The sequence below is a fragment of the Nycticebus coucang genome, chromosome 12 (genome assembly GCF_027406575.1).
Source record: "Nycticebus coucang isolate mNycCou1 chromosome 12, mNycCou1.pri, whole genome shotgun sequence".
NCBI classification, from domain to species: domain Eukaryota; kingdom Metazoa; phylum Chordata; class Mammalia; order Primates; family Lorisidae; genus Nycticebus; species Nycticebus coucang.
In genome coordinates, this window is record NC_069791.1 from 110521595 (window position 1) to 110546365 (window position 24771).

At 44.7% G+C, this 24771-nt stretch overlaps 2 protein-coding genes across 4 annotated transcripts in view; both read left to right on the top strand.

Annotated features, from left to right (window-relative positions):
* Window positions 1-24771, top strand: part of SHISA9 (shisa family member 9) — a 310797-nt gene that overhangs the window by 272538 nt on the left and 13488 nt on the right. The window contains exons 3-4 of one of the 3 annotated variants that reach the window (XM_053557600.1): window positions 4670-4825; window positions 17907-17954. The exons of 1 other annotated variant lie outside the window; for it this stretch is intronic. In XM_053557600.1, the coding sequence (XP_053413575.1) occupies window positions 4670-4825; window positions 17907-17954 (204 nt within the window). The remainder of the gene's footprint in view (window positions 1-4669; window positions 4826-17906; window positions 17955-24771) is intronic. One more of the 3 variants, XM_053557601.1, reaches the window with a different exon arrangement.
* Window positions 5667-15620, top strand: LOC128561090 (ATP-dependent RNA helicase DHX8-like). Its single transcript, XM_053554851.1, is given in 10 exon segments — window positions 5667-5876; window positions 6202-6292; window positions 11751-11828; window positions 11873-12457; window positions 12460-12645; window positions 12648-13026; window positions 13028-13287; window positions 13290-13427; window positions 13430-15262; window positions 15265-15620. Coding segments are annotated over 10 exon segments (4116 nt in total).

Sequence of the window (24771 nt, forward strand, 5' to 3'; positions counted from 1 at the left end):
AAGAAAATAGTATTTTTACATATGGTTAATTGTTACTTTACAATTTATTCTAATACACTTGAGTATCTGGTTTCTAATCCCACAGAACATTAGGACTAGGAACAAAAAAGGCTGCTGTTCCCGCTGCGGCTGATAAAACAGACTAACAGTGGTGGACAAAGACACGACAAGATGGGAACAGTTAGGAAGGGGATGCGGGGGGTGGAGGGAGAAGGGGCAGAAGCTGAACAGCCATTGCAGTTCTGGGCTATTGAGTGAAGGGTTCACATCCCCTGTTAATAGTATCTCGTGAAATGGCTGCTGTGGGCATAAAACAACCTTTAGTATCTATAATTATGGGAGTTAAGGTACCCGAGGGATGTTCTGTTTCAGAAGTGATAACAAATGCATCATAGTTTCTTGAACACCTACAGGATGCTACTTCAAATTCACACTGAACCCCTCCTCTCCTTTCTGCTGTTTTTCAGACTCTGATTTTTCAGAATGTTGATGAAATCGGATTAGGTGGCCCTTCTTGTGCTCTGGCAGAAACCTCTGTTTTGCTGCATCACAGCCCTAACCATGCTGGCTGCAACCTGATCTCTATCTCTCCCATCACCTTGCTAATCTGCCTCCTACCATAGACTGTTACCTACTTGGGACACAACCCAAGACTTTGAAATGAACCTCTGTCCCCTTAGAGACTGCATGAAAACTGGCCAAAAGTGAGCATTAAATAAATATTTAACAACTCTAGTTTTTTTTTTTTTTTTTTTTTTTTTTTTTTTTTTTTATTGTTGGGGATTCATTGAGGGTACAATAAGCCAGTTACACTGATTGCAATTGTTAGGTAAAGTCCCTCTTGCAATCATGTCTTGCCCCCATAAAGTGTGACACACACTAAGGCCCCACCCCCCTCCCTCCATCCCTCTTTCTGCACCCCCCCATAACCTTAATTGTCATTAATTGTCCTCATATCAAGATTGAGTACATAGGATTCATGCTTCTCCATTCTTGTGATGCTTTACTAAGAATAATGTCTTCCACTTCCATCCAGGTTAATACGAAGGATGTAAAGTCTCCATTTTTTTTAATGGCTGAATAGTATTCCATGGTATACATATACCACAGCTTGTTAATCCATTCCTGGGTTGGTGGGCATTTAGGCTGTTTCCACATTTTGGCGATTGTAAATTGAGCTGCAATAAACAGTCTAGTACAAGTGTCCTTATGATAAAAGGATTTTTTTCCTTCTGGGTAGATGCCCAGTAATGGGATTGCAGGATCGAATGGGAGGTCTAGGTTGAGTGCTTTGAGGTTTCTCCATACTTCCTTCCAGAAAGGTTGTACTAGTTTGCAGTCCCACCAGCAGTGTAAAAGTGTTCCCTTCTCTCCACATCCACGCCAGCATCTGCAGTTTTGAGATTTTGTGATGTGGGCCATTCTCTCTGGGGTTAGATGGTATCTCAGGGATGTTTTGATTTGCATTTCTCTAATATATAGAGATGATGAACATTTTTTCATGTGTTTGTTAGCCATTCGTCTGTCGTCTTTAGAGAAAGTTCTATTCATGTCTCTTGCCCATTGATATAAGGGATTGTTGGCTTTTTTCATGTGGATTAATTTGAGTTCTCTATAGATCCTGGTTATCAAGCTTTTGTCTGATTGAAAATATGCAAATATCCTTTCCCATTGTGTAACAACTCTAGTTTTAAAACATTCCCATCCTCAGTGGTCAAAAAATTTTTTTAAATGTATGCTTAAATATATAAACCCTTGAGTAACACTATTGCCTGATTTACTAATAGTTTTGCAATTATATATGTGCATTTTTTTCCTTCATTGCAAATTCCCGCTGGGACCTCTGCCACCAAGATACAATAAGATTTTAATTCCCTCTCTACACAAACCTCTTCTGGTGTGGGCCTATCCTGCCATGTTCTCTTTTGACAAATTTAGGGTAATTTTGATTTGGATTGTTTTATTTTTCCCCCTTGCTTGTAGCCAGAGAAAAATCTACATCATATTCCAAACGATAATTTTCAGGTTTTCCCTTTAAAAGGATGTTGGCATAAAAATTTGGAAAGGTTAACAGAAAACAGAGCAAAACCTCAGAGCTCTGTTCTGTTTCTCTGAATATCTGTTCTCCGTTTTCGTTGTTATGAGAATTACGGCTCCATCCGCCCCCTGTAGGTACATCTCCTGCCCATCCCCACTCAGTGGTCTGGTTTTGAGATAACTGAATAATCTAGACTACATTCAAGAATTCCGAGTCCAGAGGGGACCTTGTGGAAATCTAACGCCCTCTTCTTCTCTTGGCCATCAATTATGTTTTCTTGGTCTCAGGGATAATCCAGGAAATTTTTAAAGATCATTAATTAATTTATTTTCAAAAGAAGTTCAAAGCACAATAAGTATACTTCTTTCTTGCTTTCTTTTCTTTCTTTTTTTTTGCATTTTTTGTACGGGGCTGGGTTTGAACCCACCACCTCCAGCATATGGGGCCAGTGCCCTATTCCTTTGAGCCACAGGCACCACTCAGTATATTTCTTTTATTAACTCTTTTTCTTTGATCAACATAATTTAAGTATGCTGCAGAAGTTTAACTATAGGTTCAAGTGTGCCAGGAGATAAAAATAGAAAAAGGTTGAAAACACTGCTTTAGAGTGTCCATCCTAGATTTGGATAACCTTACCTGCCCTCAGTCAGGGCTGGTCGGCTTAGTGCCTGCGGGGCGTTGTTTGCTGGCCACTCCCATGTTGAGGTGCATGAACCTGTTAACTCCATAGAGGTGACCCCTACTGCCAGGAACAATTCTTGGGACAGCAGGGGCAGCAATGAGCTGTTAGCAGCGGCACTGGCAGCGGCTGGGAATGGGCACACCTGCGTCCGAGCACACCTGGACCAGCACCTGTGCTCCACGTCACTGGAGACAACCAGGTTTCCCACCTGGCACTGAGCTGTCATTATCTCACCTGGATCCCTGGCCTCCCATTCACTCTTGCCTTGTGTCCATCCATCCCAGCACTGTGAGGATGACGTTGGGAATACTTAACAAGGTCTGCTGGGTCAGCAGCAGCCTGCCCGGCCTCACCCGGCTCCATTCTCCTCACGCTCCGTTCTCCAGCCGTGCATGGCCTGAGCTGGCGGGCATTGCCTCCGGCTTCACAGCTTTGCCCACAGTGTTTCATCTGCCTGGAACACTCTGCCAGGTGCCATCCACCTTCCACTGCACTGGGCTAACATCTCTCCTTCACCCAGATCTCAGCTCAGAGGTCGGTTCCTCGGAAATCCTTCTTGAACTGCTCTCCCTATGAATCTCCCCGCCAAGTAGCCAATATTCACTTTGTGTGCCTTTACATATTATTTCCTGTCCTGTGAAAAGGATAGCACAAAAAATTCATGTTTTCTTTGAAGCTTGCCTTTTTGACTTTAACAATAAAACCATAAAAAACTTTTCGATTTGCTACATATGGCGTGAACTCATTTTTATTAAATCATAACTGTGTGCATTACTGCATTTATGGGGTACAATGTGCTGATTTATATACAATTTGGAATGCTTACATCAAACTGGTTAACATACCTTCACCTCACTTACTTAATTGTCGTATTAAGACATTTATACTCTACTTTTAATAGATTACACATGTACCCTTGCAGTAGGACAATAGGTGAGCTCCCACCGATACCCTCCTCCTCCCAGCCTCCCCCCTTCCTTCATTCTCCCTCCTCTTCCCTCCTCTGTCTGACTATAGTGTTTTATCATTTGTATGATTATATACTGGTTTCATAATAGTATTGAGTACATTGGATACTTTTTCTTCCATTCTTGAGATACTTTACTAAGAAGAATATGTTCCAGCTCCATCCAGATAAACATAAAAGACGTAAAGTCTTCATCTATTTTTATGGCTGCATAGCATAGCATTCTTAATTCATTTTTTCTAATACCTGTGTGGAATTCCATCATCTGTGTGTACATATTATATGCATCCTATGTTTTACAATAATTTAAATTCGGTTCCCATATTGATCTTGATAAGAGTTCAGATTGTTTCTGTGTGTGTATATGCATGCATATTTTCATTTTACAAATAATGGTGTAAAAACATCTCTGAATAAATATCCTTACCTTCTAATGCTTACGTTTCTGTAGGCTCAGTTCCCTGAAGTGGTATGGTTTGGTCAACATAAGTATGTACTTTCCATGTCCATACACAGTGCAAATAGCACTCCCGGCATCAGCTGGAGGGGCCTCCTTGTCCTCAGCATCTGGTGTCTTTCAGGCCTTTTGAGGTCTGCCGATCTCTTGGTAAGAGAATGGCTTCTCAGTGTTCGTCTGAGACTGTTACTCATGTTAGGCATCTTTTTATACAAATACTGTGTCAATGACAAACATGACCCCTTTACTGGACTTTCATGTATTAATTTAAGGGGTAGGGTAGAGATGTTTCAAGCACATCCTTCACCCTTCAAAGTGAAGCCAGGGAAGCACCCACTGGTCCTCAGCTGCTCCCCTGTGAAGACCATGGAACTGGCTGTGGCTGCTGTATCTGGACACCATCTGCTGCTCTCCTGCTGCCCAAAGGGGGGGGCAAGTTTCGGTCTGGAGGGCCGTGCTGGTGGCAGGGAGAGTAGGAAGTCCTGCCGGGTCCGTGACCATCTCCGTCTGTCTCTTCCCTTCCAGACACCACCCAGATGAACAACGCAGTGCCCACCTCCCCCCTGCTCCAGCAGATGGGCCACCCACATTCGTACCCCAGCCTGGGCCAGATCTCCAACCCCTACGAACAGCAGCCGCCAGGGAAAGAGCTCAACAAGTACGCCTCCTTAAAGGCCGTCGGTAAGGGCCTCCCAAGGGAGCCTTCTCTTTCCTTTCTCCTCTTTCTCCTGCACTTGTCCCTCTACATTTCTTTCTTTCCTCTGTTTCTCTCTGCCTCTATCTCTCTGGTTCTGTCAGTCTCTGTCTCTCTCTGCCTCAGCCTATCTCTCTGTCTATCATCTACCTGTTTATCATCTATTATATGAGGGCTGACCAGAAAGTATCGAGTCATATAATATGGAAAAAATAGAGGCATGTGTGGCTGGATACTTTCTGGACAGCCCTTGTATATCTCTTTTCTGGGTCTCTACTACTGAGGACTGGAGCCGACCAACTCTCTGTGACCCAGATCAAGTCCCACTTTGCTGTGTGGGGCAGAGTGTTCTGGTGAGGGCTAGGGGGAAGACCTGGATGTTTCCTTGGTCCCACTGACACACCACCCCTTCCTCACCCCCTCTCTACCCTAGTGAATCCTCGGGGAACCTTGGCTTACAATCCAGGTCTCTTGGTCTCAGAAATGCCTTGCCCTTTATTGGGTAACACCATTCACCTGCAAAGTCCATCACATCTCTGAGAAGTCAGTAAACAAGGCACATTTTTACCTCAGGCAGCTTCCGCTCATCAGGGTGTAAATATTTAGGGGGCTAGCAGCCTGGATCTGATCAAGTTCTTGGCAAGTGCAAGAACTTTGCACCCATTGTCCTGTTCTCACATGGCAATCCACAGAGAAGAGATGATTAGAATCCCAATTGTCAGGTTCAGAAGCTGCAGCTCTAATGGGCTAATTTAACTTGCTCCAGATTAAGCAGCAGTGGGTGACAGAGCTGAAAAATGGACCCCCGTTCTTATCACTCCAGAGCCAATGCTCCCACCACTGCCTTGGGTCTCCTCTGTCCATCCCCACTCATACACGCAGGAATGTGACAGTGACCCTGCAGTGACCATTTGCTCAGAGGAGGTCTACCGAATGGCAGCAGCAGCTGCAGCACAGGGATTCCTGATCCATGACTGGCTTTGGAACCTCAAGCTTCCCCAAGCCAGTAATTCCCATGTGTGGATGCCTATGCCTAGGGTAACCCAGAGAGCAGGTGGAACAGCCTGACGCCCAGTCCCATCCTAGAGATGTTAACTGAGCTAGTTGAGGGAGGGTTCAAGTGTGGACATTTTTAAAGCAATCTCTGGATATTTCTAATGTGAAGCCAGGGCTCAGAGCCATTGATTAAAACCATGCCATTGATGGGGCATCCAGGAAAACCAAACTGCATCTCAAGTACTTGCTCTGAACTTCCTTCTCTAATATCCTTAATTGCTCTTTACATTCTGATGTGATCTTTAATGAAAGGACAGTCTTCTCCTCCCCTTTTCACTGCGTCCTGTGAGTTCTGGTTTTCTGCCAGGTCTTGGAGGAGAGCATTTTAAAGCCTGGCTTCTACTTGACCTACTACTTCTCTGAATTGTTCCTTGGGGATCTAGAAAGGACAGACAGATGTCAGTTACAGATCCTACCTGAACTACTTCCCATCTATGTTGCTCCTTATTTAGATTTCAGTTTCTAACTGTAAAGTGGGCATAATGGTATCTGTGGGGTGAACCAACTTTCTCATATCACAGCCTTTTAAAGGATATCCAGGTGACATCTATTAGTCACCTCCTTTTTCCATAACCACATTATCTTGTTACTAGTAGCTCCACGAATGTGTCCCTTCTTGATTTCCATCCAGAAGTGTGCTCAGATCTCATAAGAAGGTCTTCCTAATTGTCTTTAAGCATTTTCCTTTTCAAACATGGAGTCCTCTCCTTTCCAGCAGAATTGACTGTCAAAAGTCCCTGACTAATAAAAACAATTTGCTTTGGGTGGTGCCTGTGGCTCAAGGAGTAGGGTGCCAGCCCCATATACCAGAGGTGGTGGGTTCAAACCCAGCCCGGCCAAAAAAAAACAAAACGAAAACAAAAAACAAAACAATTTGCTTTGGGTGGGATTCCAGTGGATTGGCAGAAGTCCTCCTGCTCTTTTGCTATTTATAAAATTAATTGATCTATTCCCACCTTTGAGCAGGCAAGAAGCCCTCACAGACCATGCACTTTCTTTCATTATAAACTTTTCATTCCCTTATCTTCCCCACTGCCAAGCCCCTCATTAGACAAAGGACTAATCGGAGTCTCTCTGATTGATTCCAGTGTGGAATATCCTAATTCTGTTCTAAACTGTTAACTAAACCAGAACCCAAAGCACAAATGTGCCTATGGGGGTAACCATAGTGCACACACATCAGACTCATGAAACAAGCTTATTGGTGCCTAACAGAAGGCCAGGCACACACTAGGTATCCAGTGCTTGTACCAGAAATCTACCCTCTGGAATTCATGTTCTCTGATCTCCTGGAACTTCCAGATAGAATCATTAGGAGAAGAGTTCTACCAAATTTATAATGCCAAACACACAGGTTGTGCAGCCTGACATGGACTTTCCTAAATCTGGAGCCTTGTAAGACCTTTGTATGTGGTTATCCATGTTTTCATATTGAATTTCTATTCCCAGCTGAACCCTCATTATGCCCGGTGACTTATATCCATGGTGTGTGTTTGGACATTACATCCATCCTAAACATATTCAAATGTTCTCAGGTATTACTAGGAAGGGGCGAGGGCTGTTGCCTATGAGAACAAGAGTTAGGGTATCTTTGCTCATGTCACCGTGGAAGGCTTCATATGCTATTTGGTGACCCACTTCCCTGTCTGAGCCTTGCAGTTAGGTGAGAAATAGCATATGCTGTTGTATTTTATTCTTCTTTGGGCATAAAAAAAAATCAACCCAGATGTCTTTTTCTTTTTCAACTGGTCACACTAGCTTATGCAACTCATTTCTTCAACTTAGGCTCTGAGTCTCCTCCCCTCAACACCCAGTAGCTCTTTGGGAAAATAACAGATGGACATTCCAGCAGGGCTGTTTAATTCTCTCCAGGATTTGTGCAGGACTTTGCATAGCAAATGTCTGCAGTGCATGTGAAAATAACTTTGTAATAGGAAAATCACCTGAAACTCTTTAAGCAATCCTCTGTTCCATAAATCAGGAACTCCAGAAATATTTGTTGAATGAATGAATGATCTTGTCTTGGACAAGCATCAAAAAAACAAACAAAAAGAGTAGCTTGGTAGTGAGGAAGCACCCTCAAAGACTCTGAAGGATACCACTGGGGGCACCCCCATCCTGGCTGTGCTTGATGCGTACCTCTTGTTCTTCCTCCACCTTTCTGATGACTGTGAGAGTTCCCAGGGCTTTCTTGGAGCCACAGATGGTCTAGGAACTCTGAAGGGGCCAGTTTAGAGCAGACTGAGGAACTGCTTGACCCAGCGGGTCATCCAGGGGTCCAGTCTATGCCTGCACAAATAACATGCGAATCCCATAATAAATGTTCTTTCAAGGGTTCTTTATTAAGGCATAATGTGATCATGGTGTGAATGACAAAATGCATTTCATTAATAAAATCATTAGCACTCAGGAGAGAAGTTGTTTTCAAAAGTGGTTTGCTGTTGAAAGCTCTGAAACCTCTAATAATCAAACTCATTTTCTAAAAACAAAACAAAACAAAATAAAACAATTTCAATTCAGTGAATAAGGGGAGGGTTAGACACCCTTTATGGTTAACTGCTCAGTTCAAAAGTACCTCTAAAAAATACAGGCTTTACTATCCAGAACATGAGCAGGAGAGGCTCTGTCTCTAAATTGACTTCGCTGTAATGACTTTGAGCTGATCACAGGAACTCTTGGCCTTCTGCTTCTTTGTGTGTAAAATGAGGAAGCTGAACTATGTGGTTTTCAAGCTCTATTCTAATTTTAAAATTAGAAAATTAAATATTTTCACTCATTCTAGTTACTAGAATACCTATGGGCCATTAAACATGTCCCACTTATTCACTGCCAACTATGGGAAAGAAACGTTTGGTTGTTTCTGAGAAAAATTCTCTTCAAACCTGCCTTCCTTTCTCTTGCATTTTATTTTTGTTCACTTACTGAAATCACTCTCATTTATGTTCAAGAGAGCTCTTTTTACTTTACAATTCAAGGATTTGGGTGTGTACCATCTGGCCACATAGAGCATGTAACTACAGAATGGTCTCTGCCCAGGTACTTGTAAATGATTAGCAAGCACCGGGAAAATGTCAGGGACTGAACCATATTGAACTCTATACAAGAAAGGATGATGGGGCTGAATTATCATCCATCCCATTCATTTGTTCATTCTCCAAAGATTAAGTTCTGTTTCCCTTGATCATGAAACCAAGTATGTTCCAATCATCAATGTATCTCCAGCACTAAATGGGGTACTTAGTAAGTGTTCCCAATACCTATTGGTAAAACTAGAGAAAAATACCTTGTGATAGGCACCCCCCCCATCTAGGCAGGTGCCTGGGATAACCAGCAAGATAGCAGAATGGTACACAGCCTCGAATTGGCCAGGGCTGAGCTGAAGACCTCTGCCTAAGCTCAGACACAGATCAAGTAACTGTAGGAATCATTTAACCTCCTCCAGTCTCAGTTTTTCCCTTTGCAAAATGGAGATAATGATTATAATACACAATGAATAGCTTGGAAGATTTAATGATATGGTACAGGTAAAGTTCTAAGCCTGACACGTAGCCAGGCTTTAGTATATACTTCAGCATATTAAAGTCTCAAACCAGAGTTGTTTGCTGGTCATGTTCTTCCCCTAATCTTACCAGATGTCCTGGTGACTTGATTAACATACAGTTGCCTAAATTTTCTTTTGAGGGAAGGATGGTTTGATGGGAAAAGACATGCATGAAAGTTAGCTTGTGTCAGGGACCTACCCACATAGGCAAGCCAGCAAGCAAATCGCTTTTCTGAGCTGTCCTGAGGACCAGTCCAGAGTCAACCCAAACCTCTTCAATTTCCTCATCTCCAATCTAGACAATAAATGTCAAAGCCCAGCTGTACGGGTGCTACTATATGATCCATCAAAGAAAGATTCAGTTTCACTCAATTGACTCCCCTTGCTAAGGCAAAAATGTGGCTTTAAACCATTTTAGAAACATTTTCCACCGAGGTCGAAGTTGAGAAGTGTCTTGTTATATACTGAGCCAAAATGTATTCTGAAAATTCAGTTAAGTACACAAGTTCCCTGGCCTGAGCCACCTGTGTGGTTATAATGTGAGAAACTGCCTTGTTCAAGACAGAGGTATTTGCAAAAATATCCCTAAAGGTCACTTGATAGTTCAGAAAGGGATGGCTCCTGCTCTCAGACTTGGAGAAAGGTCACACTTTTAAATAATTCCTGTGGGGTTTGCATATGACAGCTTGCTGGCACATGGGTATTTATCTCTTAAGGGACCCTGTGTCCAGTTTTCCCTCTGGGTTTCTGAGAGTTGAACTCCTAGGCTACCAAAGGTTCCTGACCATGTCCCATAAGATGCACCATGGCCACCCAGTATAAAAAACAGGATATACCCTCATCACTGACAAAAAATGCTCTATGCCTTCATTTTTAATTCTAAATTATTTTAATTGTATTTTAAGGAAAAATCATTTTTCCCTGTTGCTATTTGACAGATAATTGATTATTTTGCCACAATGTCGTTGCGTTTTCCAATAGCACTTTTTCAAACCACAGCAGCAAGGCACTTTGATGTGAAAGGAATTCCCTCTTTACTCCTGGAATCACACATGCAAACTCTCAGAAATGCATAAGGCCTTAGTCTACTAGTTTGGTTTTGTAAAAAAGTTAGGGCATAAAGGGGGCTAATATCACTGAATTCCCAAACAGCACACTTCCGTGGGAGGCATTAGTTCCACCATTTTTCAGATGGAAACTGAGGTTCAGCATAGCTAAGTAATTTCCCCACAGTAAATGGCAGAGCCAAGGGTCATATTCAAGGGTGTCTGATTCACACTCCTATGTTTTTTCCATGAAACCATGCTGTCTTCTACAGAGCAATTTCTGGCATCTGAAGGCAATAACCAGGTAAATGAATGCTTGAGGGGGCTGTCTCTATCTTCCGTTTTGGAAGGGAAGGATGCTTAATAAGATATTCATTATTTTTCTTTGTTTGAAAGCGAAATTTCATGATACTGAGTATAATTAAAGCATATTACAGTTGAGGTATATTTTACATACAGTTAAATATACAGTTCATAATAACATGATTGTTGAAAAATGCATATGCTTTGGTAACCACATCCCAATAAAGACAAATATTTTTGTCATACTGAAAGTTCCCTGTCACCTGCTTCCTTTCAATGCCTTAGGTCCACCCCTTTTTAATGAGAATTTTTTACCTAACACATATCTGATGTCCACTGGTGCAGCCAAGTGCATAGAGGACAATCTACTGCATGTCTTGTGGCCTGTGTGTCATCTTATTAAGTGCCCTTCTTGTCAGTGACTGTATGAAAGTAAAAACTTGTTACTGCCTTCTCAGAGCTAAGCCCTGTCTGAGGTAGTAAGGACAGAGGTGACAGGGGAGTGGTTCCTGCCTTCAAGATCAGGAGTGATGGATTTGATTGTGGGTAAGAAGGTTTCCTTGCAGTCAGTGACTTGATGGCATGGCCAGCCTGTGTCCACCCACAGAGGAAGATCTGGGGTTACATCACCATTTCCAGTTGACCCTGGCTCCTGGGACGGGAGAAGCAGCACGGAATCACCCAGGCGAGTCTCACTTAATTTTAACCTCATGGCCCTGATGCCACTCCAATTTCCACTGTTGTGAGTGACGAGGGTGTAGAGTTCAGACCCGCAGGGGGAATGTGGCAGTCCGAGCATCCTTGGGCACGCCTGGGAGGCCAACCAGAAACGTTTCAAGGGGCCCAGATCTGTGCTCTGTAATCATCCGGATTAGGGACTGTTCCCTGCGTCTTCTGTCAGCTGGCACCCTGATTTATCTCTGCAACTTGTGCTGGAATGCTGAGAACATTGGTCTTCCCTGGTAGGTTCCCACGAAGGTAAAGGCGAGCTAGTGGCTCTCGCTGATTGGTCAGGCCGCCAGCCAGTGAGGAGCGGCCTCATGGGTGGGTTTGCCCCGCCTTAGGTCTAACCCAATCTTACTGGAAAGAGCTTTATAAAAGAAGCGGACGGTGCAAAGCAGCCAGAACCCGGCTGGAGCAGCTCCCAGGGAGGAGCTCTAAGGAAGAAGGAGGCCCAGGGAAAGTTGTCACCACGGCAGTGGCTGTGGCCCTGGAGGGAGCCGTAATCAGGTCGGAGGCAGGCCCCGTGGAAGAACTCGCCAAACTCGAGTATCTGTCTCTGGTGTCCAAGGTTTGCACTGAGCTGGACAATCCCCTGGGGATCAACGACAAGGATCTAGCCGAGTTTGGGATCAGTGTTGCTGAGAAGAATACCACCTTTCATACTTTTAAGGCTTCTCCGGTCAAAAACGATGCAGAATTCACGGATTCTCTTACTAGTAACTTGCTGCGTCTCATACAAACCATGCGGTCCCCAGAAAAGCCTTCTACAAGCCAAGGTCCAGTTAAGGCGAGAACCCGGAAGGAAAAGCCGAAGGAACTTTTCCTGGTCCTTTGCCAACCAGACAACCCTTCTGTTCGGACCATGCTGGAAGAGGATGATGTTAAAGTTGCCCTGAGAGAACTGGAAGCTTTGATGCCTCGTGCAGCAGACCAGGAAGGGGAGAGACGCCCAGCGCCGGGCGGAGGAGCTGCAGCCAAAATCAAGAGCGAAGCCGAGGTCGAGACCGCAGGTCAAGGCGCCGATCCCGCTGGCGACCGCGCTCCAGGACCCGGGAGAGAAACAAAGGGCAGTCTGGACATAGGTCCAGGAACGGAAGTCGGAGCCTCCCCCCACCCCCCACCCCCAGGGACCGGAAGGAGCGGGACGGAGGGCGGCATCAAGGAGGGGCGGTCCTCCCCCTGAGGAGCCAGCCACCGGGGACATGGACAGTGGCAGAGTCATCAGCGTCGTGCAGTTCAGCTGCTTTGTGCAGCTGGAAGCGCCAAGGAAGCGGAGGGAAGGCGTCGTGCGGGTCTCCCAGCTCCAATGGGAAGGCCGCGGGGCCGCTGAGGGGAGCAAAGGCTGCAGAGTGAAAGTGAAAGTTCTGCCCTTCACCGGGGCCAAGACCAGCCTGAGCCCCAAGGATGTGGGTCAAGAGACCGGAGAAGATTTAAACCCAAACCAACGACGAAATCTTGTCAGGGAGACTCATGAGGAGGCCTCAGTGCGGAATCCGGACAGACCCAGTCACCTCCTGGTCGTCATGCCCCTGAAGGGGAGGACGAGCTGCCGAACACAGGCACCAGGCCCGCGTCTCTGACACAGAGAAGTGGGAGATCAAACAGATGATCGCTGCCAATGTGCTTTCCAAAGAAGAATTTCCAGACTTTGATGAAGAGACTGGCCTTCTCCCTAAGGTGGATGATGAAGAAGATGAGGATATGGAGATTGAACTGGTTGAGGAAGAGCCTCCCTTCCTAACAGGGCACACCAAGCCAAGCATGGACATGAGCCCCATTAAAATGTGAAGAACCCAGATGGCTCCCTCTCCCAAGACCCAGATGGCTCCCTCTCCCAAGCCTTTGCCTTGGCCAAAGAAAGGGGGGAACTCAAGCAGGCACAGCGGGAAGCTGAGATGGATTCTGTTCCTATGGGACTCAACAACACTGGGTTGACCCTCTGCCCGTTGCTGAAGGCAGTCCGATTGCTGCCAATGTGAGGGATATTGGGGTGATGCCTAACCACATTCCTAAGTGGAAGAAGCATGCCTTTGGGGGAAACCAAGCTTCTTATGGAAAGAAGACCCAGATGTCAATCATTGAGCAGAGGGAGAACCTGCCCATCTACAAACTGAAGGAGCAGCTGGTCCAGGCTGTCCATGACAATCAGATCCTGATTGTTATTGGGGAGACGGGATCTGGCAAGACAATGCAGATCACCCAGTACCTGGCACAGGCTGTCTACATTTCCAGGGGCAAGATTGGGTATACCCAGCCTACTAGAGTGGCAGCCATGTTGGTGGCCAAAAGAGTATCAGAGGTGTTTGATTGCTGCTTAGGCCAAGAGGTGGGCTACAGCATTCGATTTGAAGATTGCATTAGCCCCCAAATGGTCATCAAGTACCTGACTGATGAGATGTTGCTCAGAGAGTGCCTGATTGACCCTGACCTCACTCAGTATGCCATCATCATGTTGGACAAGGCGCATGAGAGGACAATTCACACTGATGTACTCTTTGGATTATTGAAAAAGACAGTTCAGAAATGGCAGGACATGAAGCTGATTGTCACCTCAGCCACCTTGGAAGTGGTAAAGTTTTCTCAGTACTTCTATGAAGCTCCCATCTTCACTATCCCAGATCAGACATACCCAGTGGAAATATTGTACACAAAGGAATCTGAGGGAGATTATCTGGATGCCAGCCTGATCACTGTCATGCAGATCCATTTAGCAGAGCCACCAGGTGACATCCTGGTCTTCCTGACTGGTCAGGAAGAGATTGATACAGCTTGTGAGATCTTATATGAAAGAATGAAATCCCTGGGACCTGATGTCCCCGAGTTAATTATTCTCCCAGTGTACTCTGCTCTTCCCAGTGAGATGCAGACCCAAATCTTTGACCCATCTCCACCAGGCAGCAGAAAGGTTGTAATTGCCACCAACATCGCAGAGACATCACTGACAATAGATGGCATCTACTATGTTGTGGACCCTGGATTTGTGAAGCAGAGTGTTTACAATTCGAAGACAGGGATGGACCAGTTTCTGGTGATGCCTATTTCTCAGGCACAGGCAAAGCAACGAGCTGGCAGAGCTAGGAGAATGGGCCCTGGAAAGTGTTACAGGCTATACACAGAATGTGCCTACCAGGATGAAATGCTGACCACCAATGTGCCAGAAATATAGAGAATGAACTTAGCCAGCATAGTGCTGTCTCTCAAGGCAATGGGCATAAATGACCTGCTGTCCTTTGATTTCATGGATGCTCCCCCAGGGGAAACTTTGGTCACAGCCATGGAGCAGCTGTGTACACTGGGGGCCCTGGATGATGAGGGCTTGCTCACTCTCCTGGGCCGCAGGATGGTAGAGTTTCCTCTGGAGCTGATGCTGTGCAGAATGCTGATCATGGCTGTGCATCTGAGATGCAGCAAGGAAATGCTGACCGTTGTATCCATGCTGTCTGTCCAAAGCATCTTCTACAGACCCAAGGACAAACAAGCCCTTGTTGATCAGAAGAAGGCCAAGTTTCACCACACTGAAGGGGACCACCTCACCCTGCTGGCTGTGTACAACTCCTGGAAAAACAAGTTCTCAAAACCATGGTGCTGTGAGAACTATATCCAGGCTCGTTCCCTGTACTGGGCCCAGGACATTCAGAAGCAGATGTTAGGCATAATGGACAGGCACAAGCTGGATGTCGTTTCCTGTGGTAAGTTCACAGTCCAAGTGCAGAAGGCCATCTGCAGTGGGTTCTTCCGTAATGCTGCCAAGAAGGACAGGAGGGTTACCGGACACTGATTGACCAGCAGGTGGTCCACATCCATCCTTTCAGTGCTCTCTTCCACAGACAGCCAGAATGGGTGGTGTACCACAAGCTGGTGCTCACCACGAGGGAATACATGTGTGAGGTCACCACCATCAACCCCCGGTGGCTTGTGGAGTTGGCCCCAGCCTTCTTCAAGGTCTCCAACCCAACCAAAGTAAGCAAGCAGAAGCAGCAGCAGCATCTTGAACCCTTGTGCAACCGCTACGAAGAGCCCAAGGCCTGGAGAATAATCCTGGGCCATCTGTCAGTGCTGAAAGGCAAGCTTGGCCATTTGTCTCCCCTGCAGCAGCCTAGGGCTTGGACTTAACTTTGATGAAAGAAAAGCCGGTCCTAAGGATGCAGCTGTCCTGTGACTGAATATCTCAACTGGGCATTTTCTAAACTTGACTCATTTCTTCCCTGATTGTAAAATTGGCACAGGGATTTAAGCCTGGCTTTGGCCGGAGACTGCAGCCCCTACCACCCCATGTCTTGGGGCCAGTTGGAAGCTCATAGCATTGCATCATCTTCAAGAAAGGGGCAACTTCAAAACTATTAAGAATAGAGTATAAATGTCTTACACAACAAATAAGTGAGGCGATGGTTATTTTAATCAGTTTGATGTAAGCATTCCACATTATTTATCAATTCAGCACATTGTACCCCATAAATGCATTAATGTAGACAGTCATGATTTAATAAAGAAAAATAAAAGAAAGGGGCAACTTGTGTAGCTCTAGGTTGGGAAGGGGAGTGTTAGCCTCTGGCACAGGGACAAACTAAGAGCCTGGTGCCTTCTGGAGGAGGGAGCCATGTGCCCATCTCGAATGCTGGTCCTACTTCCTGCCCCTCTCCAGCCCTGTACTGCAGATTAACTCCTTGGAAATATTTATTTTCATAAGGAAAAAAAAGTAGGGTGGTGGCAGGGTGGTTAAAGGATAGGTATGGCTGTGGCCATGCTCACCATCCTTTATTCTATGCAAAGGAGTCACCATGGGGTTCTGTTAATAATAGCAGATCCCCCAGGCCTCATTCAGTACCTCCGAAAAGGAATTCAATTTGGAGAAACTGATTTATAACGAGCATTCTAGGCACACATCTGTTGTTTAAAGTAATGTATTACTCCTTATGGAGTTCTCAGATAACAAGCTTGATCCCTTAAGTGTTTAGGGGAATTTCCATACCTTAGGAAGAGTGACGCTGCGGATACAATTGAATTCATTCATTCATTCAACAATCTTTTTCCAACACAGATTGTGTGCAAGGCAGAGTATGGTCTTTAGCCAAGGTGAGCTCATAGAACTCAAATTTTCCTTTATTTCTAAGCAGTTTAAAAGTTAAAGCAAGAGTTTCTGTTAAGAGTTATCTCTCTTCCTTATATAGCTGAAAGTATCTAGGCTTTTTCAGGGTACTTCTTTTAATCTTCTGTTGGGTGCACACAGCTGCATGTTCACACTTGGCTCCTCCCCCTGTTCTCTGGGTCCCCTGAGGCCTGTCCCTTGGAAGCTGCAGCTGAGGCAGCTGCAGCACCTGGGTGTTAGGGCACAATGAAATGACCATGGCACACTGCAAACAGATCAGCAGTCGCTACTCCACAGAGCCCACCACTAGTATTTAAAGGTGCAGTCAATACCGTGATTGCCATTGGTGTCTTCTTTGTCAGTTCTTTGCCTAGGCCAATGTCCAGAAGAGCTTTTCCCCACAACATTTCATTCTAGAATTCCTATAGTTTAATGCCTTACATTTAAGTCTTTTATCCATCTTGAATTAATTTTTGTGAGTAGTGAAAGATATGGATGCTGTTTCATTCTTCTGCCGTTATCCTAAGTAAAGTGTCTGAAGGATGGAAAAACACACACCACCATGTGTGCTCATTATCAAATTGGAACTAACTGATGAGCTCACATGTGCACAGAGGGATGTAAACCTCAGTGGAAATGGAGCAGGGGAGTGGGGGAGAAGGGGATGGGAAAAACCTACCTGACAGGTGCAGTGAACACTATCTGGGTGATGGACACACTTAGAACCCTGACTCAAACAAGCTTTATAAAAGCGATCCATGTAACCAAAAACATTTTTATCACCACAATACTTTGAAATAAAAAAAAAGGAAAACAAACCTCATACAATATAGAAAATATTTGAGAAATAGAGATAAAAAATAAAGATATGGTCAGCAGAGCCTGTCCCAACTTCGAATTTGAAGCTAGTAATGTGCCCCCTTTCAGGAGAGGGATTGCAATGAAACAGAATCAAAATTCATCTCTTGTCATCAGAGTATGGTCTTTAGCCAAGGTGAGCTCATAGAACTCAAATTTTCCTTTATTTCTAAGCAGTTTAAAAGTTAAAGCAAGAGTTTCTGTTAAGAGTTATCTCTCTTCCTTATATAGCTGAAAGTATCTAGGCTTTTTCAGGGTACTTCTTTTAATCTTCTGTTGGGTGCACACAGCTGCATGTTCACACTTGGCTCCTCCCCCTGTTCTCTGGGTCCCCTGAGGCCTGTCCCCTTGGAAGCTGCAGCTGAGGCAGCCGCAGCATCTGGGTGTTAGGGCACAATGAAATGACCATGGCACACTGCAAACAGATCAGCATCTCTCGATTGTTATTTTTTTAGGAAGTTCTGATGGTGACTGGACTGTATCGACACTTAAGTCACCAAAAGGTACCGTACAGCTTTGTGTAGGTCTTCTGTCCAGGTGTTGTTGACTTTATCATTAAATAACAAAGGAAGAGAGAGTCCTAGTGTCCGTGTGTGACCCATGCACACGTGTGTCTGGCTTGGGTGGCACCTGCAAGTTCATGTCAGGTCCAGTGTGTATGTGTGTGTGTGTGTGTGTGTGTGCGCACAGCACGCACCTGCATGGGGCAATTGTTGGACAGTGTGTCCCCCTCCCTTCCCAGTGCTCGTTGCCTGAAGGAAGATGACACTGTGAGAGACCATCCCAGGTAAGGCACAATATGTTGTTTTTCTCCTCAGAAAGCTACAAAGGCAATATGTGGAAACCCAAGGTAAATTCCTCTGGGAGAAAGAACACAACTTCTGAGGGGAGATAGACGTAAGAAAGTTATTGGCCAAGGGTCTTGGGATTGATTAGCCTTCTAGGGGACAGAATGCTGTTTTTAACTTTCCTGAGGAAGCATAGTGGATAGCTGGAGCAGTAAGAGTTGGTTGACTTGAGTCTGTGAGTTAACCAGCTGGGTGATTGGGAGGGGTGAGAGCTAGAATTGATAGATCCGCTCCCTGCCCTGTGCCAGAGTACTGGCCCTCTGCATCACTGTTTTATTTAATGCTCCAGGAACTGTGTAGCCATTGCCATCTCCCCTTCTCACCTAATGTGCACAGCATGGGCACACGGCACCCTGGGTGAAGGGCTCAACTACAGCTTGAACTCTATCTCAGAACTTAATGTAACCTAAACATTTGTACCCTCATATTAATCCTAAATTTAAAAATACATAAAAGAAATGCAGACATGCTGTCTGAGCAAGGAGAAGTCTTGGTGGCCTGAAGTCATGTAGCTGCTAAGTGGCAGGGCTGCAATTTGAACCTGAGTCTGTCTGACTCTTAGTCTAAGCTGTTGTTCACTGGGGGTGGGGAAAGCGGCTCCTTTCGGATCAGGCCAGAAATGCCATTTTCTTCTTTCTTTGCTCTTTATGCTTTGTTGGATTGGTGGTAGGGATAACATAGCTAACTCAAGGAAGAGGAGGTGGAACTCCTTGGCCAGTGGGGAATTTGGAGACATTGCAGAGGCCTAAGGAAGGGCACCAATATCACCATTTTTGACTTCTAAGCGGAGCCTGGATTAGGGCAATATAGACTGGAGCTGGAAACACACATGGGAGGCTCTTGCTGGCAGGTGGGTAGAGGATGGAGAGAAGAAAATCTGGTGAAGGGGGAATCAAGAGGCTACAGCGGGGGATTGAAGCAGGGGAGAGAACATTGGACCAATGGTTCCTATTTTTGAGTCACTGTGTTCACGTCAGTATCACTTAGAGGGGTGTCAAAACTCAGATTCCTGAGTGCCACCCTAGAACTTCTGATTCACTCACTAGGACTTGGATGGATCCCAAGCAGTTGGACTGCTAGCATGTCCCAGGGTGATGCTGGTGCTGCTGTAACACAGATGGGACCCCACCGCTGTAACACAGATAATCCTTCTGGGAAATTAAGTCCCTTTGATTACTTCTTCAGATCGCTTTTTGTGGTGAAGGCTCTGAAGAGGGGCATTTAACCAGGGTCCCAGAGGCTCAGAAACAACATGGTATCTGGGAGTGAGGAGAGGAGGGTCTGCTGCAATTTCCTCATCAAGAAAGAACTTTGCATCTGTGTGTCTAAGGAGAACCCCACACCTCCAGCTACCCAGTTGTTGCCTTGAGAGAGACAGATTTTTGGGTCTTGCATTAGATAATAACTGTTCACATGTCAAAGTCCATTTTTAGAAATGCAAACAATTTGGAACATGACAGACCTACTAAATTGAGGCATAAACTTTTTTTCCCTCTCCCCTGCGAAAAACAAAGACATTGTGATCCCCATGACAGCATTTGGAGGCAATCTGCAACCCTGTCCTTATATCAGCCTGTCATCTGATACATTTAGAACATATTTCAGGTCAGGTCAAAAGTAAGGGCTGAGAAACTGTTTTCTACACAAATCAGGTTAATTTGACTTGTCTTGCTAAATGTACATTTATTTATACTGTCTTATCTGGGAGGGGAGAAAGGGTCCCAGTGAGGGCCAGACCCACATTCCTCTGTGATTATTGCTCTGCTCTAGAGTTCTCTACGAAATTTCTAGACCCAAAGTTTACAGGAGGTGTGACAAGGTTGGGGGGCGGGTGTTGCATGTCCTCACCTCCCACATTCTGCCACTTCCTTAAAAGGGAGGGGCAAGCTGGGTGTGATGGCTCAGACTCAGACACCGCTGGGTTCGAGTCCTGATGGAATGTCTTCTTCAGCAAGTCATATGACCGCTCTGAGCCCCTGTTTTCTGATCTGCAAAAGAGAGGCAGTCACATTCACCTACCTCTTGGGTCACTGTGAGAGAAGATGCTTAAAACATGTGTCACAGCACCTGTCATACGGGAGATGACAGACGCATGTAGGTTATTACTGGTATTATTGTAACTATAGTTACAGTTATCAGATGAGCAGATTAAAGACTGAAAAATCCTGTGGTAATAAAAAGTGGTAAACTGTGCTTAATCTGCCATTTCCCAAATACTTAGGAAAACCAATGAACATCTAATGTCCAGGGGGCATGAAAGGTGCTGGGAACCCACTTTGGGAACCCTCTCTGGGAACACAGGGCACTAGTTGTGGAAGTAGGTAAAGGGGAGGTGGGATAAGGGAGGAGAAAGGACGAGGTATCTGAAGGTGCCGTTTTCCTACTGCACCTGCACCTGCACCAAGTGTGACTCAGGAGGACCGGTCAGTTTTCACCACCTGAGGTTTTTCCCCCGTGCACGGTGCCCCCTAGTGGTTGCTGCTGCTGATCCACCCACATCCAGCCTTGGGAACACCTGTCCTGTTTATTTAAAACCCACTGTGTTCTTATCACAAAAGGACGCTGAATTTTATTGAATTCCTTTTCTGTGTCTACTGAGAGGATCATATGGTCTTAGTTTTTACTTGTATTTATGTGATGAATTTTTTTTTTTTTTGAGTCAGAGTGTCACTTTTTAGCCCCTGGGTAGAGTGCCATGGTGTCACAAGTATATGGACTTGTGTATGTTGAACCAGCCTTGCATCCCTGGGATGAAGGCCCGCTGGTCATGATGTATCATTATTTTTTTATTAATATTAAGTCATAGCTGTGTACATTAATGCAGTTATGGGGCACCATACATTGGTTTTATAAACAGTTTGACACATTTTCATCACACTGGTTAATATAGCCTTCCTGGCATTTTCTTAGTTATTGTGTTAAGACAATTATATTCTACATTTACTAAGTTTCACATGTAGCCTTGTAAGATGCACCGCAGGTGTAATCCCACCTATCACCCTCCCTCTGCCCATGATGTATTATTTTTTTGGATGTGCTGCTGAATTCTGTTTGCCAGGATTTCATTGAGTATTTTTACGTCAATATTCATTAATGATATTGATCTTTAGTTTTCTTTTTTTGTTGAGTCCTTTCCTGGTTTTGGTAGCAGGGTGATATTTGCTTTGGAGAAGGAGTTGGGGAGAGTTACTTCCTTCTCAGTGTTTTTCAGTAGGTTCTGCAATATAGGTATAAGCTTTTCTTTGGAGGTTTGGTAGAATTCTGCTGTGAAACCATCCTGTTCAAGACTCATTTTTGTTGAAAGCTTTTTTATTGTTGTTGCAAATAAATTGTGGCATATGTATACCATGGAATACTATTCAGTCATAAAAGATAGTTTTGTATCTTTTCTTTTCTTTTTTTTTTTTTGAGTCAGAGTGTCACTTTTTAGCCCCTGGGTAGAGTGCCATGGTGTCACAGTTCACAGCAACCTCAAACTCTTGGGCTCAAGCATTTCTCTTTCCTCGGCTTCCCAAGTAGATGGGACTACAGGTGCCCACCACAACACCTGGCTAATTTTTAGAGATGGGGTTTTGTTCTTGCTCAGCCTGGTCTTTAACCACTGAGCTCAAGTGATCCAACTGCCTTGGCCCACCAGAGTACTAGGATTACAAGGATGAGCCACTGGAGATTTTGTATCTTTTGTCACAGTTTGGATGGATTTGGAGAACACTCTCTTAAGTAAGTAAAGTATCGGAAGAATGGAAAATCAAACACCTCATGTACTCTTACTAAATTGAAACTTGTAGATTAGCAACAACGTTCACACATCAGAGAGAATCTCAATTAAAATCAAGAAGGGGCTGAGGGGGCTTGGTAACTTTTCACATAACAGGTACAATATATAGGCAAATGGCATACTTCCTGGGTGAGGGGCACAACTACAACTTAGACTTTACCTTACACGTGCAAACAGTATAACCTAATCACATGTACCCTCATATTAATCTGAAATTAAAAATTAATAATAATCAAACCTTGTATGGGAGACATCACCTTAAGGATGCCTTAGCCCAATCAAGATGAAGCCATGTCTTTGGAAATCTGTTTCTTTTGCAAAATGAATCTTAAAACCTGAATAAGTCCAGCGCCGTGATGAAGCAGTCAAGTTGGGGAACTGCCGGCATGGTACTGTGATTTAATTGCTGTGCTTTGGAATGGAATCAGCCTGTGTGCTTTTTCGTAAGCCACTTAAATGTTCAGGACTTCCACTCTGCCATTGCCAAAATAGGGACAATTGGATTATCCAACTCTCCATTCGATTTGCAGGAGTAATTGTGTGAGACAGTGTAAGTATTATAAAGTTCATTGCATGGGGTTTGGTGTACAATAGGTGCAAAATAAGTGTAAAAGAGTTCAATTATGTAACCCAAACATATATATGTATCTTCATAATATTATAAAAAATAGGAGTTTAGTACTCACAAGGTTTCCATTTACCTCTGCTTCACAGATAATTCTTAGTTACCCTGAAGCAGTCTTTCAGAAAGAAATATACTTCACCTAGCTTTTATGCATTTACAGATGAGGAATCTGGGTCCCCCTGAGACAGGAGAACCCATGCTGCTTTTGCCTATTTGGGTGTCTGTGAGCTTGGTGCTAAAATTACCTCTTCTAAATAAAAATGGAAACTTTAAAGCCCACAAGAAAGTTACATGACAACAGGGCCAGGTCAAGACCTCAAAGAGGAGCTTAAGGACTTGACCCAGAATCACTGGAGAAGCTTATTACAAATGTAAATCCTGGGCACACTTCCTGCTAGGAAATCGGAACCTCTGAGTGTGGGGTCCTGGCTAATTCATTTTTAAAATGCACCTCCTGGATGATTATTATGTACATTGAACTATAATGTACAAGCCCCATCCTAGATGCAAACACCATTTACATTAGAGCACCAATTCTCACATGCCAGCATTCCTGCCAACATGAGCATGTCTGCTATTTTCTTAGTGGTGATTTGAGCTTGGGCCAAAGGTAAGAACATCAGAGGTGGATAGTCTTGGACTTGGGTTCCTGCTCTGCCACTTACTAGCAGAGGCAGAGTAATTTGGCAGCCAAATTCTTCAACTCTGGGCCTTAATTCCTTCATTTGTCAAACGGAAAGAATAATCCTACTTTGTAATCTTTGTATAATAGTTTAAATGAGACAATGTAGGTGAAATGGTTAAAACAGCCTCTAGGCCACGGTAGGTCATCAGTAAGTCCTAGTTCATTTTTTATTCTAAAAAAATGGGTGTAGCCCAGTGAGAGACGTCCATCTACAAGATGCTACAGAAGGCACAAGATGGTAGCAAATTTACATGGGGCTCCAGCTCTGGGGGAGTGCATACCTCCTATGTACCCCATGGGGGACACCCACCTAAAGGCAGCTTTCAACATTACTTCATGAAATTCAGTCTTGTGCAGTTTCCTGATTTGGGTTATTGGTTTGGCAGTGAGTAGTAAGCAGAGTATGGAGAAGGTGGAAGATAGCAGGGTGATGTGAAGCAAAGTTTTTTAATAAAAATCAAATCCCACCTGCTCCCAAGTTCATCCCTTTTTGAAAAGTACACAGCAAGCCCTGGAGCTACCATGAGTTCTTTGGGAACCCATCAGGCATGAAATGAATCAGTGGAGCAGGCTCTCTGGTTTCCAGGAGATGCTGCATTGGGATTGCAATAAACATCTGTCTAGTTCAGAAGTCTGTCCCTGTGAGGCTATGCTAGCTGGATCTTGCTCATTTCAAAGCTGCCCTGCATGATGCCCACAGCGTACAGTAGGCACTCAATATACATGTTGTCAGTGAATTTTTAGAGGAAGCTGGACATGGCATTCACTAGGAACCTTGTCCTTTCCAAAGAGGCCCTGGGGAATAGAAAGTCAGGAAACCCAGATATTTGTCCATTTGAGTGTCCTTGAGCTTGGCCTAAAGTTACCTCTCCTAAAACATGGAAAGTTTCAGATTGTTGATCTTTTTTGCCCCCTAGACCTCTATATGTAAAGACCTACTCTGTGCTCCAATTGCCTTGCCTACATTTGAACAGATTGTTATGGGGAGGGCAGTGAAATGTGGTGTGGCTGGGGGTGGGGAATGGGTGGGTGTGTTGTCCAAACCACATGCAGTAAGAACAGAGGAGAGGTGGATTCCACCTGAAAACTGGGGGCTTTTCCTGGATGACTGCTATTTATATCAGTTATCTGTTGTCACAATAACCCTGTAACAAGTGACCCAAAATCTCCTGGCTTGAAATCTGTTTAGCTCAGCATTCACCCAGAGCAGGAGTCTGTGTGCCAGTGATTATTGGCAGCATGGGAGATTCTTTGAGTCTCAACTGAGTTCACTCATCTTTCTGGGAGTTGGTGGTGTTGGCTGGTCCAGGCCTGCTCTGCAGGTCTCCCCTCAGAGAGGGCAGCTCAGACACGCTGTCATGATGATGGACAGGGGTGAGAGGGC